This window comes from Nomascus leucogenys, chromosome 21 (genome assembly GCF_006542625.1).
Source record: "Nomascus leucogenys isolate Asia chromosome 21, Asia_NLE_v1, whole genome shotgun sequence".
In the NCBI taxonomy this organism is placed as follows: domain Eukaryota; kingdom Metazoa; phylum Chordata; class Mammalia; order Primates; family Hylobatidae; genus Nomascus; species Nomascus leucogenys.
Genome location: NC_044401.1, coordinates 56,532,502 through 56,551,536, shown reverse-complemented (window position 1 = coordinate 56,551,536; position 19,035 = coordinate 56,532,502). Strand labels below are relative to the sequence as shown.

General features: G+C 46.3%; 1 protein-coding gene across 3 annotated transcripts in view; it reads right to left on the bottom strand.

Moving 5' to 3' along the window:
- Positions 1–16,726, bottom strand: part of SSUH2 (ssu-2 homolog) — a 33,281-nt gene extending 16,555 nt beyond the window's left edge. The window contains exon 1 of one of the 3 annotated variants that reach the window (XM_030801770.1): positions 16,632–16,726. In XM_030801770.1, the coding sequence (XP_030657630.1) occupies positions 16,632–16,677 (46 nt within the window). In that variant the 5' untranslated portion in view covers positions 16,678–16,726. Of the gene's footprint in view, positions 1–9,596; positions 9,665–16,631 lie in introns of those variants that run through there. The other 2 variants (XM_030801772.1, XM_030801771.1) reach the window with 2 other exon arrangements.
- Positions 16,727–19,035: the final 2,309 nt, after the last annotated feature.

The window sequence follows — 19,035 nt, the reverse complement described above, 5'->3', positions numbered from 1 at the left end:
CGGGTGCATTATAAAAAGCCTCACAATTTAAGCCAGCCTCACTCTGGCATCCTTGGGACACAGAATACATCTGCAGGGCAGGTGATAGTAGAAGCAGTAATAATAGTGATAAGAAATATGAAGAATGCCAGCTCCTATTTGCTGGGTACCTACTCTATGAATATGCATTATTGCATTCATGAATCTGTAATTCACTGTGGTGAATGCATATGGCTTTTGCACCATCATAAAGCAGAAAAATTAATAAGTCCAAACATCCTAAGTTGGGGACTGTCTGTACTTGGAAAGAACATGAACTTTGGAGCTCACTGTGGTAAATTACAGATTGCCACATATTCTCTGATGCTTCCCTTCCATGGAACCTGGGAAGATACGTGACTGCCTCAACCAAGAGAATACAGTGGAAGCATTAAAAGACTGCAGCTTCTTCTGCCTCATGGAGCATTTGTCTTGGAACCCTGAGCTCTAAGTCAGGCTATTATGCTGGAGGGACCATGAGGAGACCCTAAGACTACATGAAAGGAGATCCAGTTGAGTCCAGCCTTCCAGCTATCCCCGCCAAACCAGCAAAGCCATGCTGGACCCTCCAAGCCATATCAGCCACCTGCTGAATGCCACTGGATGACCCTAATCAACACCACGTGGAGCAGAAGAATCTCCTGCCTGAGCCCTACCCTAATTCCTGACCCACAAAATCATGAGATACAATAACATTGTTGTTTTAAGGCACCGAGATGTGGGGTCATTTGTTATGCAGCTTCCTCCAGTGGACAATCTTTGCTCTGGGATTCCCAGCAGACTTGACCAAGACTTTCTTGGAGCCACATGGAGTCTGAGACTCCTCCTACTTAGTCTCCTTCCTTCCCTCTCTCCCTTCACAAATGTCAGACCTGCATTGCAGTCTGAAGACACTCCCTCCTCTTTTCTCTTCACAGGTATCTTCAAGAAACCCCTTGCACATCTAACGCCATCTTGGTGTCTGCTTCATGGGTGACCCAAACTGGTACACTAACGCCTTCCCTCATTCTACCAATGAGGAAACTGAGGCTCAGAAAGGTTGTGACTTGCCCAAGATCATACAACCAGCAAGTGGTGGCTGGGGCTGGATTCAAACCTAGACTCATCTGACTCCAAAGTTCATGTTCTTTCCAAGTACAGACAGTCCCCAACTTAGGATATTTGGACTTATGGATTTTTCTACTTTATGATGGTGCAAAAGCCATACGCATTCATTATAAACCAAACATCAAATTTTGAATTTGGGTCTTTTCCTAGGCTAGCAATAGACAATATGATACACTCTCATGATGCCAGGCAGCAGCAGTGAACCACAGCTCCCACTCCACCACTGCGTGGTGTATTAAATGCCTTCTTGACTTCTGATATTTTCAACTTATGATGGGTGTATTGGAACATAACCCCACTGTCGGTGGAGTAGTATCTGTACTTTTCATGAGGCAAAACTATGAAAAAATCATTCACTACATATCTGTTTTCAAAACCTCATCCTAGCCTGTCAGGTGTGACATAGATACAGGTTGCCCTGAGATGCCAATGAGGAAAGCATAATATAAGAACTGGCCCCTGAAGCACTGGATGGTTCATTAAACACCTTCCCACACCTGTTGCGTCATCCCGTACTCCCACCTGGGGGTGTGGAAGGCAGCACTTCTGACCCCACTTGACATGAGGCACATGAGGCTCAGAGAGATTACTCCAGTAATCCTAGGTCCCACAACTGTGGTGCTAGAGCAGGACAGAGGTCCTGGAGGCCTCTGGAACAAGAGGTCTAGTTCCAGCCCACTGGGCCACCCCTTTAAAACTGTTCCTACAACCCCTCACACTGGGAGACAAGAATCCCTTGGCTCTGTTTGTCTAGCGGCCAAGTCAGTCACAGGAGTTGACTTCAAATGGTGCCTGTGAAATGGTCGTGGAAGGGGACGCTGTCTCTCTCAGTCACTGAAGCAAACTCAGATCAGACTTCCAGCTGAACTGCCCCATCTCCTAGAGCCTCTTTTTTTTTTTTTTTTTTGGTGGGAGGAACCTATTTAAAGCCCGTAGTAGATCTCTCCCTTCACAAAAGTAAAAGTAATATGCTCTGTCCCTTCAAGTTTAATAAAAACAAAAACCAGACAATAGCAGGTTTTGTTCTAAATGAGACCAACCTAGGCTGATCTGGAAGTGGAGCTGTCAGCAGGTGAGGAAGGAGGAAATCTTGAAACACATGGCTGAGAATGATGTAGGGAGCGAAGTGTCGTTAAGACAAATGAACACTCCCCTTTGCCACCTTCCAAATTAGGAATGTCCCTGTCCTCTGAGAATAAGAACTATTATCTGCATCTCTAAGATTTTTTCTCCTTGCAGAAAACCTACAAAGGAAAGTGGGTAGAAGAAGGTTTGTGATGTAGAGAGTACCTTTCTAAGCAGGAAAACCCACCTTTGTAAGCAAATGGTTCTGCCAGGAAACACGGGAGGGATCTGAGATAGATGTGGCTGGGATGCAAAGTGACGTCATCCCAAAGCTTCAAACTGATGCCTGCCAATGTGCATTGAAATCTCCAGTGTGATAATTCATCTGGAATTACTATTAATACCTTAGTTCTCAATATTGCTTTGCTTCTAATTAGTTTAGTAGCATTTGAAGCTATATTAGCCACCAGGGACCCAAGGGTTAGAAACAATTTTCTGTAAAGAGCCATGTGGTAAATATTTTAGACTTTGCAGGCCATACAATCTCTGTCTCAGTTACTCGAGTTGGCTGTTGTAGTGTGAAGCAGCCATAGTCAATACGCAATTGAATAAGTGAGTGTGGCTTCGTTCCAAGAAAACTTTATTTGTGAAAATAGGTGGTGGGTCCGATTTGGCCCTCTGAGTCGTGTTTAGCCCATCCCTGACTCAGACACTCACCTGTGTGTCTGCTTAGACATTCTCCTGGGAATGGGCTTGAGGGGATCAGAAAGGAAGAGGCTGAAACCTGAGGCTTTCTGGGGCAAAGGCCCATGCATGTCCACTGTAGTTTCTGTCAGCTCCATTATCAGAATTAAAGATCAAGGTCAGGGCTGGACTGTAGCCCTGAAATATGTGGCCCAAGCAGTGGAGGAAGGAGGGGATGCCTTTAGGACGAATGAACACCCCCTCTCTACCACCTCCCAAATTGGGAATGTCCTTGTCCTCTGACAATAAGAAATACTATCTGTATCTCTAAGGTCTTTTCCTCCTGGCAGAAAACCTACAAGGAAGGTAAATAGAAAAAAGTTTCATAGATGTAGAGTGCCTTCGTAAGCAGGAAAACACATCTTCGTGAGCCAATGGTCCTGTCACATTTTGACAGGAGTAAGAAACCCAGAGGCAGCATGGTTAGAAACGTGGGTTCTGACATGTCACCTTGAGCCCAGGCTCTCTGCATGATGCGACACCATGTAAGCCACACATCCCTGTAGAACTCAACTCCCTCCTATGCAAAACAGAGCAGTTGATATTAATACCCAAGCAATGAGACACTGTGTGCATAGTCCTTAGTCCCGTGCCTGGCCTATAACAAAACCCAGTCACTGCCTCAAACCTAAGAAGGGTAGGTCTTCCCCTTTCTTTGTGCTCATTTAAGCCAGGAGACAACAGTGAAAATATCAAGCATAGAAAGACTGTCACAGCCCTGTCCCCTGGGATGGCCCCCCACCCACCCGGAAGTCTTGGGTCTGCTGGGGCATCAATACTCCTCTTGATGCGAAGACAGGGAAATACCACACGGCTGCAATGTCCTGCTGGAAACCAAACAAAAGGGGCAGGAAGAGGGTAAGAATGAGAGGTGGGAAACTCAGACTCCATTCCTCAACCAGGAGCCACCCTGACCTCTCAGGGCAGCTACAGTTCATCAGAGCTAAATTAATCTCGCCATTCCATTATGTACAAAAATAAAAGACTCCAGACTGAACTAAGGAGGATGTGTCATTTCCTGTACAGATCTTGACGGGCTCAGCAGGGAATGTGGACGTCACAGGGCATTGTGTGACACCCAGCACGGGGCACTCAGAAGGGGCCACCAGCCACATTGCTGTTCCCATGGTGTTGCAGCTGAGTTTCAGGCAGTCATCCAGCTGGACCACCCCGCCCTAGCACACACATTGTGTCCTGTGGCTCCCAAAGGGACACTGTAGGCATGATCTCATTTGTGCTTCATGATAACCAGTTTTCCCTATTTCAGAGAAGAATGAAATGAGACTCAAAGATGTGGTTTGGGGCAACTTGCTCACACACGCATGGCAGAGATAGAAATAGCACTTAGAGCTCAGATCCTGTCTCCAAGCCCAGTGACCTTTTTACTTAGCTGAACACCCTATGGTTCCATGCAAACAGCATCAAGTGAATGTTGAGAAGACTTTGCAAAGACAGTCGCCAAGGTAGTGTTTCAGCTCACCAGCCACAAGATATTTTTCTTTTGTATAGAAAGGAATTTTCCTTGCGGAGAAAGGTATTATTAATGGGTAACCCCTTTAACTTTCTCTTTTTAAAATGTCATTCCCTTGACTTCAGATGAGAAAGGAAATCAATGTCCTTTGCCCCTAATTCCACATTTATCATCTTAAAAGCACTGAAGCGTGCTCAAAGGGCTTCCCATCACCATCTTACTTGAGTTCGTCTCATACATTGTCTCCTCTGACAGGTGTGAGGGCCCCTTTTGGACAGGGGCCCCTCTCTCCTGTATAAGAAAGGAATGGCATTCAACACTTAAACAAAGAGTGGGAGTACAACAGGCACATGTAAGTGTTAGGGGAACAACAAACCTACCACGATGGGCATATTGTCGATATGCACAAATGCCTCATGATTTGAATTATACTTGAGATGGTGCCAAAAAGATTCAAGTGGTCAAACTCAGACACACAAAGTAGAGTGATGGTTGACAGGGGCTGCGGGGAGAACGGAATAAGGAATTATTTAATAGAGACAGAATTTCAGATTTACAAGGTGAAAGGAGCTCCAGAGAAGGATGGTCATGGCTGCACAACAATGTGAATGAACAATACTACTGAACTGTGCACTTACAAATGGCTAAGATGGTAAATTTTATGTCAGGTATATTTTATCACAAATAAAAACAACTTGAGAAAGAGAGAGGTGATCATAAGAGAAAGAAAAGAAAGAAGTCCTGTTTTCCCACAAAGAACAAGCAAATAATTGGTCACACTAGTTCAAGTACTTCCTAGCAAGACCAGAAAACCTGATCACATCACCCTCTCTCCTAACCCCTGCAGTGACTCCCTATTACCCACAGCTAAATCCAAGCTCCTGAATTTGGCAGGTAAGGTCCCTACATTAGATGCTCTTACCCACAAGAGAGGAAGAAAGGATTCTCATCTGCCCACATGCCAGGGAAAAGCATCCTACGTGTGCAGACCAGGGTGAGAGAAGGTAAGGCAGCTAACTGTGGAAGGGGGCAATGGTAGGGAAAAAGAACAGAGAGAAAAAAGGAAGGAAAGAGACAAGGAGAGCAGAAAGAAAGAAGGAAGGAGAAAGGCAAACCTGCTGGAGAGAGAAGCATGAGTAGTTGGTTTGGGAGCCATCGAAAAAATATTTGGAGGAGCAAATGTTCACCATGCCATGAGACCAACATCAAGAGAAATGGGTGAAGAGTTGGGAGAAGATTTGCTTTAAGTTATGTAGGCCACCCTGGGTTGCCAAGCAAGAATGCAGCAAATATTGCAATTTTTGTTTGAAATTATTTGAGATTGTTATTTGTCCATATTTTTCAATTATTTGAAATGTGAAATTAATGCTTCTTAGAAAGTGTTGTCATGACAAGACAGGGCCACACAGGGACTGGGCTTCCAGAGGTGCCCTGTGGCTTCATGATACAGACATTTGTACTCACCCTCACAACCCTGTGCCATTTCCCCAGCCCTGGCTGGAGCTGGTCCTGCCTGTGGCACCCCTGGGCACCCCCTCCAGCCTGACTTAGCTTAGACCTCCCTGTCTCCAAAGCCTGCCTGAGTGCGGCTCCCTGTCCTGTGCCCCTTAGCACTCCATTCCTCTTCTCCACTGTTGTTTTGCCAAATGGCTTCTTAAGAATCCTTTGTAAAAAGTCCATGTCGGGGTCTGTGTCCCCCACCAGACTTGGAGTACCGCAAAGGTAGATCAATGTTTTATTAATCCTCATTTTCCCAGCAATGAGCACAGCAAAAAGTACCTAACCCACTACGCAGTCTTTGGGGAGAAAAAATCACTCAATTTTTTAGGGCCTTGATTTCCTTTCCCTAAAAACAGGGCTCAGGGAGTAGGATCACTGAGAGGAGCAAAGGAGACAATGGATGACAGGAGACTCTGGAAACTGATCCAGGAGAGCCCTGGGTATCCTGTCTAAGCTGTAACAGTTTCATTAAAGCTTTTTATTTCTTACTCACTCCCCAAAGTAGATGCTGTATCTTCCCATTAGGGGCTACCAGAACCACTATCCCCCTCCAGAAGTGTGCAGCCTGCGGGAAAGACCAGATGGGCCCCTAGAGGCCAGGGCTGACCTGGCTGGGAAGGCTGCATTCCAGTGGCTGTGCCTCCATCCAGGGGATGTGTGAAAAACACCGAGATCCCCCATCAGTCACCACAGCTAATGGCAGCTTGGCCCTTGCCAAGAAGTCCAGCACCCTTTCTCACCGAGATACACTGAGAGCCTGAAAGCTAGTATCGATTTTCCATCCCTAGTCGTGGAGGGCAGGGGCATTCTATGAACAAGCCTTCTGGGAGCAGAGCTGGCCTGGGTACCAGGGGAGAGTCTCAGCTGCTCAGCACTGGGTCAGGGGTGGTGATGGCAATTTGGCCTCAGACCAGGGCTCTCATTCGTGATCTCAACCCTGCCCCTGTCCACAGGGACTCATGCCCAGGAGTTAAACGGTACAACCCATGTCTTATAGTCCTAGACCAGAAAAGCTGCCTCCTAAAATTACCAGAGGCTGTATTTATAGCCCATCTTACTTGAAGAGGCTTTTGCTCACCATTTCTGGAAGAGGTTTCAGTCTGCAATCAAAGAAGTAAGTTCTATCACAAAAGATATGGTATATAGAATAAGGGAGGGGATTTTTTTCTCTTCTGCTCTCTGCTAGGACACTGCACTTTAAAAAAAGAGTGATTACCTCTGGGATTGTTGAAGAAACAGGATCTGGTTAGGCTAGAAAAGAAAACAGAAGGCTAGAAAACAAAAGACTTACAGGGCTCTTATTTTAAACAGGGAACAGACATTCGGAGTAGACTTGCAGCCTGGAATCAAGACCAAAGAGTAGAAGCTCCAGCGAGAGAGATAGCGATTCAATGTAAGAAGGAATTTTGGACAGTCTCAGCTATAGAAATAGGACCAGCCCATCACTGGAAGTGTTCCAGCCAAAGTGGGAGATGCTGCCCTAGTCAGGGATGCTGTCACAGGCAGCCAGCACCTGAAGGTGATGATCAAAGGCCTCCTTGAGGAGACTTGCACATGGGTGCCACATCCCAGAATATTCCTATCCATGCACTTTGGTCCCAAAATGTATCACTGGGGAAAGGCTTCTTCCCTCTGAAGTCATTCATATTATAGACCTGAAAAGTGATGGGACAACACTTTAGTGCCTGGAAAGTTAACTCGATTGGATAAAATGGGCAATCATCTCTCCCCTAAATAGGCACATTTAAATTATGTAAGGCCTGTTGCAGGCTCCCTTTCTGACACTTGGGGAGGAAAAAAAAAATCTACCTAGTTTCTGATTTCATTAACTTTTTCTAAAAGTTTCCCTGGGTGCCCCCATACCTTGCAGTGTACCCCAAGTGCTCACCTGAGTTCCATCACATCTGAGACCAGCACTCAGGACAACCCTATGAAAGACTCAGGGTTCCTAGACTTGTAATGGGGCCAAGGACTTCACCTTTCTCTCACCTTGCTCACCAAAAGGCATGAGGTCAAAACAGGAACTTCACAGGAGATAATGTTTCCCATTAATAGCAGTTTACCTTTAAAGTTCTGGGGACCTGATCATTTCGTAGAGTCAATATTGACTCCATGTCTACTCTGGGCTGGTGATGTATTAGGCACTTTGTAGCCAATGAATCTTTGATCAATCCTACAAGATGACACCATCCCCTTAAAAAAAAATACGGGAAATGAAGTTCAGAGAGGTTAAGTGACTTGAGCAAAGTCACCCAGAAACTAGGAGGCAGAGCATAAGTTTGAGTCCAGATCTGACCTAGTCCATTGCTACTATGAGAAACTATATTCATAAATGGAAAGACTGCTAATAAGCAGTGTTCTGAAGGAAAAAGATTGCATTAGAATGTTATTTGAAGCTTATTAGAACAAGAGTATGGATATACAATTTCCAATATATTAGAGGTCAGATTAAGTCCTCCTCCAATACATGCTAAAATATCTCCAGGCAGTCTTTCACTTCAATATGAAAAAAGATTCCAACAAAATTTAAATTGAGCTCTCTAAGTTTAGTATAGGTTAATTTCATATTCCACTTCAGGTCTAAAACTTAAAGCTTTTAGATATCAACATTAAAAACAAGAAAGAGCGTTATGCCTGCAAATAAGCTCCAGTGTCATCAAGTCTGGCAAGTCTGGTGACTATGAAGTTGTGTTAGTGTCATGGGTCTCTCTGGATTCAGATGAAAGCTAGAGACCTCTCTCTATATCCCCCACAAAGCATGTTCAAGAAACATTTCGCCCACACCCTCATGGTCCTCAGATTGAGACCTCCTAAACCAATCTCGTTTTATAGATGAGAATATTGCAGCTCAGAGAGGTTAAGTGATTTGCCCAAGGTCACACAGCCAATTCAGAGCAGAGCCAGGACTTGAACCCTGGCCTCCCACTTCTCAGTCTCATGCTCTTCCCCTCCCCACTCCCTGCCACCCGCAACCACCACCTCTCTGCACTGCCTGTTTCAAATTCGGATTCAAAAATTTCCCTTTTTAAAACATAGCACATTTCTTTCTGAAACACCATTTCCTTCATGTTTTTAAATAGCCCTGAGAATCCATTGTATTTCTGTCCTGGTAGTGACAGGATGGGGTCACCTTGCTATGTTTCATAAGCGGTAATGGACGAGCCGGCTGTTTGCTTGAGAAAGATCACGAGGGAAGACTTTTCCCGACCTTTCTGTAGAGTTAACATCATCTAAGAACTGAATCCAATTGTGATTGAAATAAGAATCCTGAAAATCTCACTTACATTTGGCTGGGAGCAGGAGATACTGTCAACTAGAGAATAGAAGAAAAAGGAAAAAGAATATAAGGTTTGCACGGTGTCACTGTGATAGAGAGAACATTTCTCAACTTCGTCTTTCACCTTCCTTCTCCATTGTCCAAAGGCTCATAACGGAAGAAGAGATTGCAAGCTGCAGGTAGGCTTTACACATGAGAGGAAGGAAGGAAGGGGTGCTCTCGGCAACCCAGATGCAGACCCAGGACCGCATTTAGGGCAGATGGAAGAGTTCACACAGTGCTAGCTACAGAGCTTATTAGAAAAGACTATGGATACACAACTTCCAACATATTAGAGGTCAGATTAGGTCCTCTTCAAGTGCAGGCTAAAATATCTCCACACAGTCTTCGTGCCATCTTTGAGGCTCTACTTACTGTCATCTTCATTCAGATCCCTGTCCATGTTCCAGACGTCCTGCCAAAGAGATGTCTGCCCTTCTAGTGTGCTTGGACCGATGTGCTCTGATGGACCACCCTCAGGCCCCTCCCAGAACAGCAGGCCCATTGTTACCCAGTTTGAATACAACAAAGGGAAACATCTATACCGTTCATCATAGCAGCTGGTCTGCACCCAATCCACCGGGTTCTGGGAGCTCCTCTTCCACAAGAGCCTTCTACTAACCGAGCTCTTGTGGATGCTTCTAGTTACTCATGTCCTCACTGCACCCCTTTGAGAGGGGCACTGGTATCATGCCCATTTTTCTGAGCAGGATGATAGATTCAAACCCTCATCAGTCTTAGTCTTTAGTCAGAGTGCCTGACAACTGAGCTACATCTCCCAGCTGTAGGAGGCAGACTCCTAAGTATTGTAGGGGGCATGCAGAAAAAAGGTCATAACCACAAGGAGGTTACCTCCCCAAGGAGCTGGTCCCCGAGGCTCTATGGGTCCCACCCCCTCCACTGCATCCTTGGCAATCACTCCTCTGCAGCTGAACCTGGGGTTCTCTGGCCAGGGCGATGAAACTGCCCTATGCCTTGACTTCCCCATCCCAGCAATGCACATGGGATGTGCCATGGTATTCCTCAATGACAACCTGGGATTGCCTTCACCAGGGGAAGCATCAGGACTATTTTGTCAGTGTCCTAAAGTTCGGCCTGTCTGGGATGGCCACACTGCACACGGAGATGGCTCCCAGCTGCTCCATAAAGAGCATGTCTTTATTCTCTCTACTGCCTTCACCCTCGTCACTGACTGCCCATTGCCGACAGCATGCAAGTGCAATCTTCAGCAGTATTCACAATTTCACAAACACTTCTTAGGTGACTCAGTCCTCACAAATAGATTTTTATGGCTGGTAGGAGCACTGGATTTCTGATACTTGAGAGTCATATAAGTTTCATTACTGTGTATACACAAGGAAGACCATGATCCTGAGGAAGAAATGTGGTCTTTTGATGCCTTTATACATGAAGCAATGATTTTAAGCCCTTATAGAATTGTCCCCATGATAAATGGGATTATCATGAATTTGTATGCCTTTCTCTGTGTGTATATTTTACCCTAAACATGTGTGTGAGCATCCATTGCAGTATCTGTTTATGCGTGTGTTTGCATGTGTATGTATTTGAGCCAAAACATGACAAATGATAGATTAATGACAGAATACTTGAAACTTAACTAAAACAATATACCACTATTACATCTTGAGTACTTTTTAAGCAGCAATATATGCTTACCTAAAACCTTCCTCAGCATTTAAAAGGAAAACCCACAGAAAATTTTTTAAATGTCAAATTGAACAAAATGTTAAAGAGAATTAAGCATTACAAGGACCCAAAATCTCGAGGCTGCAAAAATGCAGACAACCCTGAGCTGCATCTTCGTAACCAGGGAGTGCTGATCAGCAGGAATGACAGTCCTTTTCTGCACACTACTTAGATCACATAATAGCAAGTTAATAAAAAGCTCTTAAAACGCATGGAGGATGAACAAACCAACAGCTAGACCTTTCTAATCTTGCTTCGGCATCAGTATGGAAGTGCTGTCTGCAACAGTGTGCTTGAGTGACTTGGGGTAAATAATGTACCCATCAACACCTAACATCCGTGGTGTCAGTAGGAACAAGCAGCATTAGCTCTAGGACCCATGACAGTGTGAGGCTAGTACTGGACTCTGCCTCTTACTATTATAGAATCAAAGGAGGTTGCGGTCAGGGAAGAGAGGCACCCACTCTGTGCCTGACATCTGATGGTCATTCTTCCTCCCTGCTGTTGATGGAAATCAGTGGGCTCTGAGAGCTCCTCCTGAACTGGCCCTCAGGGGTCCACGAATATGAACCATTGCACACCTCGTGTCCTGCATGTGCTAAGTGCTCATGAAACATTTGTGGAATCAGCACAGCTGTCCAGGAGCTGACTCTATCCATTGATTGCTGTCTGAGAACCTTGTTTGTTCCTGGATATAAAATCTATGTAATCTCACAGGTGGGTGTCTGTCTTGGGATATGTCATGGCTGCAGGAAGAATTAGGGTAGGGCAGAGCTTTAGAAGGGAATCAAGGAACCATGTGGTCGGACTGCAACTGAACATGATAGTGAGGGAAAAGCCTAGAAGCAAGGTTCAATAACTGTCTTCAAGTATTTAAAGGGGCGTGTGGGAAGGCAGCAGCAGAATAGAATCTCAGGACACCTGTCCTATCCATGCGCAGGCATGCGGAGAGCTGGTCCGGAATGGAGGTCATTTTCAGCTGAACAAAGAAATTTTCTAGGGAGAAGAGTTTCTTGCCTTTGGACTGAGCCCTTCGGAAGAATATTAAAGCAGAAGCTTGGTGATTAAACAAAGTGGGGTGTGAGCAATAGTAGAACATCACAGTCTATGGCTTCAGAGTCAGGGTAGACTGAGTTCAAAGTCCTAAAGTGGACACAGCAGCACTGCAGCCCCTTTCAAGAACATCCCTGAAGGACCATGGTGAGGAGAGGTACTCCCAGGGGGAATAACCTTGAACAGTGCCTGGTCTGGTTATTTCCTTTTGTCTCAGAGAAGCCAGCTATTGCTCAGCTCCTGCTGGACAAAGGTCTCACCCCACCAGCTACAGAGCCCTCACTCTCATTCATCCAGTGAATGCTCCCTGCACATCCACCAGGAACCAGGCCCTGCCTCAGGCCCTCTCAACCCAACCGAGCCCAGAGCCACCTAGAACCCCCACAGGAGCCAAGACTGCCAACAAAGGAGTTCTGCCCCAAAGGGCCTGGCAGCCACGATAACATTGTTGTTGGCTTATCTGCAGGCTGGGTGGATGGAGACCAGGGGTGCCCATGGTGGGAATCAAGTATGGAGTGGAGGAGAATGGACTTGACACAAATAACAAACTTGTCCAAGTAGGAGGTTCTTGAAACACCGTGCCCAAGCACCCTCCTCTCTCTGGGAGCTAGGGAAACTGGCACATCACTCCAGGCCCAAGTCGTGGACTTCTAACTGCACAGACAGAATACAGGGACTGAGATCTTTTTGATGCCCCCCAAATACCACAAAGGAAGGGAGATGCTTTCACAGATGCTTTCTCATTTAAACCTTCACAACAGCTCCATAAGATAGATACTGTCCTCCTTATAGATGAGAAAACAAGGGCTTAGAGAGGTTGAGTGACTTACCCAAGGTCATACAGCTCTGGTGTGGCAGAACAGGAATGAGAGCAAGTTGGCACCAAGGCCCTGATGTAGATGACAAACAATTCTGTGCGTTGTTATGTGTCATTGTAAGAAGCTGGGGGAAGGAGCGTGGCATGGTTTTCACTGACCTGGCTACTTAGTGGCTTGGCCCGTGTAAGTCTGGCTACCCAATCAGCTGAACAGAAAGCAATGGCGGAAAGCTGAGAAACTACGATGCCGGCAGGCCAGAGGCCTTCAGGAAGGTCACCCTCCAACTTTCCTTTTCCTAGCCAAGCCTGAACCTTTGTCTCCTCAACAACAGCAAAGCCACACTTTAGCTGGTGCTCCCCATCCCTAAGTCTTTCCGGAAGCTTCCAATGAGTGCTCACCAAAGCACTACTCCCTTCTGTGACTCTGGTCTGCTGCTGCCTTGGGCTTCCCTCTATCACCTCTCTAAGCCCCAGCGCCCCTTCCCTCATCCCCTTGATGTAGCTGAGGCCCCTCTTGGAAGCCTCCCAAAACACCGGTGGGGAAATGATTAAACACAACACAAAACTTAACCTTGACCCTGGATACATCGCAGCTCCAGGATTCTACCAATCCTCATGCTCCAGGAACCTAACTCATCAACTTTCTTAAGAGACTCTGGCCTGCCCCCACTGTCTAATGATGGCCTGGTCACCTTCCCCTAGGTGCCTTAGTGAGTGCTGGGCTGCCCTCCCAGGTCCCCTCAGGATGAGAACCTCATCTCTAGTGCCCGGCCAAGCCCTTCCCTGACTCACCCGGGGCCTTCATTCAGGGCAGCTCTGAAGGGCTGCCCTGCTCCTGAGCCCCTACCCTCCAACAATGGGCGAGACCTTCGTCCTGACTGCAGCGCGACTCAACTCCTCCCTCTGTGAAATCCTGCTGCCTTTGCTTCCTCACAGGACTTGATCCCAAGAGCACCCCCAGCTAACTTCCCACACACAAAGTTCCTCCTCCTCCTCAAAATCTTCTTCCCAAAATCGCTGCCTGCAACAGGAACTTTCACCACATCTCACCACATCCAGGGCCCCAAGGCTCCTGCAGTTCATGAAGACGGCAGGAATTGCATTTCTCCTCATTCCCAGAGCAGGTTCCAGGAGCAGGCAAGGTAGGATGGTGGCTCCTCTCCCCTGATCTCTAAATATCAGGGTGTCTGGACTCATTGTGTGCCCGTCCATCCGTGCTCACTCCCTTGGTGACCTCCTTCAGTGTGATGGTCGTCCATGCACTGATGATTCCCAATTTCTGCCTCTGCCTGGACCTCTCTTCTGAACTCCTGACTCCTCTATCTGGCTGGGACATCTCCCCTCAGTCGTCAAACAGACACCTCGAGCTCTCTCTGTGTGTTCAGCACTGAACCCCTGGTCTCCACCTGCTTTCACTCCCCCTCTTCCTCATACCCCCATTCAATGTCAGCAAGTCATATCTGCCTGGGTCCCCTCCCAGTCTGCTTCCTTGCTCCCACTCATGCCTGAGCCCCCACCCCCCTTACCTGGATTGCTGCAGTCACTTCCTCATGGGCCTCCTAGCTGTTGCCCTCGCCCTGACAAAGCCCATGCTCAATTCAGAACTCAGACTGATCCCTCTACACCTGTAAGTCAGGAGACAGCCCTCCTCTGCTCAACACCCTTACTGGCTGCAAAATCACTTGGACTAAAAGCCGAGTCCTTGCCGTGCTCTGCCAGCGATGCCCTGCACCCTACCTACCAATATGGCCTCTGACTGCTTGTCTTCAACCCTTTCCTCCAGCCCCACCAGCCTCCTCATCGTTCCTGGGTCACACCAAGCACATTCCCACCTCAGGGCCTTTGCACTGGCTGTGCTGGCCATCTGGAATTCCCCTCCAGATCTCCACACAAACTGTTCCCTCACCACCTTCAGGCCTTTGCTCAAATGTCACTCTCCCAGGGATGCTGTCCCTGGCCCCTATTTAAAATTGAACACCCTGCCACCGCCACCAAATCTCGTCTCAGATCCTCTTTCCTGCTTTTGTTTTTCTTCATGGCACTTACTTCTATCCAATACATTAACTAACTTACTATGTGTTTTGTTCAACACCTGTCATAATCTGGGTGTAGGCTACCAAGATAAAAATCCCAAAAAGCATATTTGTGTCTGTTTAGTTCCTGCTGTATACTTAGCACTGTGAACAGGGCCTGGAAAATAATAGATGCTCTATAGATATGTGATGAATGAATAAATGAATGAATGAATGAATAAATGAATGAATAAATAAATAAATGAATAAATAAATAAATAAATTAGTATGCAGGGACTTTATCTTCCCATTGTCCTGGACTTCTAAACAGTTTTCTCCAAAGATAAGCTTTGTTCCATCTGTGGGGAAACTGACAGAAAAAAAAAAAGGCCACTGGTAATTTTTAATTACCAGTTTGTCCCTGTTTCTAGACATTTACTTCTTCAAAACCAGGGATCCAGTCTCAGTGCTGCATTACAGGAACAGCAGGAAGGAGTTCAGTTCGACCCAGTGGCTCAAAGGCTTAATGCAGGATGCTTCCCTGGAAGCTGGGACTATAGTAAGCTCCATCCCCATGGTTGGAAAAGTGACCAGTGACAGCTCCTGCTCCATCTGTGGCCTTGACTCTGAAAGACATTTCCCAGGGAGCTCTTTAGTGGGTCAATGCAGATGCCCAGCCTGGGGGCTGCAGATTAAACCAACTAAAACCAGTTTCTATGGTTCTGGCTGCTGTCCTCACTGGGCTAGAAAATGGAAGAGGTTTTAAATCATGGCTCCTGGCAGGCAAGGAGAACAGAGTGGCTCATTTCCAACAAAAGGCAGAGATGCTAATCTCATAAGGCAGAAGGCTGCCTGCCAGCAATTGCACGCATTTTGCAGGGTCCCTCCGTTTCTCCCTTCCTTCTTACTAATCTGATCCATTTATCTACAAAACCAATTTGGAATTTTAAAAGGCCAGTCTATTTGGTCACTGAAATTTTCAAACACAAATTCAATTTGCTTTGCAAGGCACCACCAGCCTTCCCAGGCCACGGGACAACACTAACTTTCCATCCTTGTGTTTGCAGAGGTGTTTCTGTCATAAATGCTTCGGGATCCAGCCCATTGCATCTCTCTGCTATCTCAGCAAGGGGGGAGGCAAGTGAGGGAAGCCATCATTGCTGATGGTGAGCACTTGTTGGGACCTCAGAATTCTTTTTGTTCTACTTCTTCACTGTGCACATGGGGAAACCGAGGCCAAGAGAAAGGAAGGGACTTGTCCAGGCTCACATGGCAGTGAGTAGCAGACCATAGCCCAGGATTTCTTCCATGACAAATACACTTTGCATGTTGCCCTGAGGTCCCCAGAGGTGAAGTGACTCCTGGGGCCACATAGAAAATTGGGAGCAGGAGCAGAATGAGGAATTGTGTATTTTTTTCACATGTTATTAAAGAGCTTTGATTCCTTGCAGAGACCTTGATGGGTACCAGAGCGATAAGTAACATCAGACATAGTCCCATTACAGAGTCTCCCATGAAGCCAAAAGTGGCAGAAATGATTTTTTCCTCCATCCCCTGATGTTAGGCCTCCCATCTAATGTCAACTGGAGAGATAGCCCTCAGCAAGGATGGATGTGTTCCCATGGCTCCAGCCTAATTCTCTTTTTCCCCATGCCAGCTCCTCCTCTCCTCTGCCTCTTCACCATCATGCCCAGCCACACGTACAGGAAACCCCTAATTATCCTCAACTCCTGTCTCTTCTCTTCCCACATACACACACCTCCTGCCAATCTCTCCTCCCTCCATCTCCGTGGCGACTGCCTCGGGCAGGCTTTCACTCACCCCTCCATCCGGGGGTCTCTGACTCCCCTCCACACCTGCTTAGCATTGCCAGCCAGTGGGAGCTGTTCTACAGCGTGTCCCGCATGCACAGCGATGACCAGGAAACGGTGGAAGTCAACCGTCCATCCCTAGAAGGAAAATCAAACGATCACATGATCAGGATGACACACAGTGTCCAAATTGCGACAGAACTCTCCCACCTTCCCTGTTGAGTCCCTGATCCAAGCACACAGAGCCCTCCTCGGGATGTCTCTGATCTCCCTCCCTCTGCACCTGTACCACAATCTCCCCCAGTCTGAGGGTCTCAGGTGCTCTGTTATCAGGAGTAGCCTTATAGACTAGTAACAGACATAGCTTTACCAGCTCCAGATTTTTCCCAATAAGACATCCACAAGGCAAGCAAACCTTTGTGTCACTAATAGCAGCTGCCTTCCATGGCATAACCTCAATGCTTATCATGTCTACCCAGACTGTCTTCTATTCCTGCTGCTCAGAGTCCCCCTCCCAAGAAGGGAGGATAAGAGAGAGGAAAGAAAGGGGAAGGGTGGAAAGCTTTTCCTGCCTACTTAGATCTGATTAGGTATCTTGCTTCAAATCTTTTATGGCTCCTTATTACCCTAGGATAAAGTCCAAATCTTCAGTCAGCCTCCAAACAGCCTTTCCAGCCTTAGCCCTCACATGTTTTCCCCGATATACCTATATCGAGTTTTGTGCATACAGTTTCCCCTGTTTGAAACATTCTCCTCCTACCATTTTCTCCCTGGCAAACTTCTACCCATGTTCTAAGGACCATCTCAGATGCCCTCTCCTCTAGGAAGCTTTTCATGATTTCCCTGACCAGAAACAACTCTTCTCTCCTCTGTGACTTCAGGCCACTCTCCACAGGGCTATTATTTGTGAATATAAGCATGTGACTGACTCCCCCTTTCCCTCAGGCCATCTCCCTGGGAGTGGGGAGGAGACTGGGCTCCTCTTTGTCCTGGGGATCGGCTACCTAAATGGCCTGAGGCTCTGCTATTTACCTGGCTTCCAGAGCCAGCTCCACATCCTCTTGGAGAAGGAGAATCCACAACCAAAAACCCAAATGATAGCCACAAGAATGGACACCTTTTTGGATCTAAATTAAGAATCACATGGAGATTCAGTGTCATCCAACTCAAACCTGGTCATCTATCTGGCTGGACATGAAAAAGGTCAATGTTAATCACAGACCTCAGAGCAAGAGCAGGGGCCGCAGACATCATCTGCTCCAAACTCACTTTCATTGTCCTCTTTTATTTACCTTCACCATTATTTTTTATATTTATAAAAGAAATATCCTAATCCTTAAAAAATCAAAGATTGGAAAGATTAAAAGCTAAAAACTAATGGTCACCCCACCTCCAATGTCCATATGTCAATTTACATGTAAATCTGCTTATAAGTGTGCATACACTTAGAATTTTTAAAAAGCATAAATGAAATCATGCTGTAAATATTGCTCAGCCTTTTTGTTAAAAAAAACACAAAATACAATATGGATATCTTTCTGTGTCAACAGCATACACAGTTTTACCTTGTTCATTTTATTGTTATTGCTGTAGCAAATTTTACATTTAGCACACAATCTGGTTTAAATTCAGGCACTGGGCTAAATATGAATAATATAGAAATAACTAAAATATTGTTCACAAGTCTTTTGTTTTTACTGATAATTTTTGAATGAGATTATTTTTCTTTGTGTACATTTTACTGAATTATAACACAAATCATTTAAAAAGCACAAATCTTAAGAACACAACTGGATGCATTTTGACAAAGTAAATGTACCCATGTGACCAAAACTCAGATTGGGAACAGAACATGACCAGATTCTGAAGCCACTTTAGGCCACTTTCTGGTACTCACTCTCCACCTCCTGACCCTCCCACCCCACCCAATGGGAACCATTTCCCTGCCTGAAACACCATGGCTCAGTTTTGCCTGTCAAACTGGACACATTTGGACTCAAACAGCAGGCACTTGTATTAGTCAGCTCAGGCTTCCATGACCACAGACTGGTGGCTTAAACGACAGAAATGTATTTTCTCACCATTTGGATGGCTGGAATTCCAAGATCAGAGTGCCAGCATGGTTGGGTTCTGGTGAGGGCTCTCATCCTAGCTTGTAGACGGCTGCCTTCTTGCTATGCCCTCATGTGGAGAGGAGAAAGAGAGAGAGCAAGCTCTCTTCGGTCTCTTAGAAAGGGACTAATCCCATCCTGGAGACCCCACCCTCACAACCTCATCTAAACCTAATTACGTCCTAAAGACCCCATCTCCAAATACTATCACATTGGGGGGTAGGGCTTCAACAAGTGAATTTTTAACAAAAGAATCTGGCTTCTTTCACTCAACATCATGTTCGTAGAATCACCCACATCATC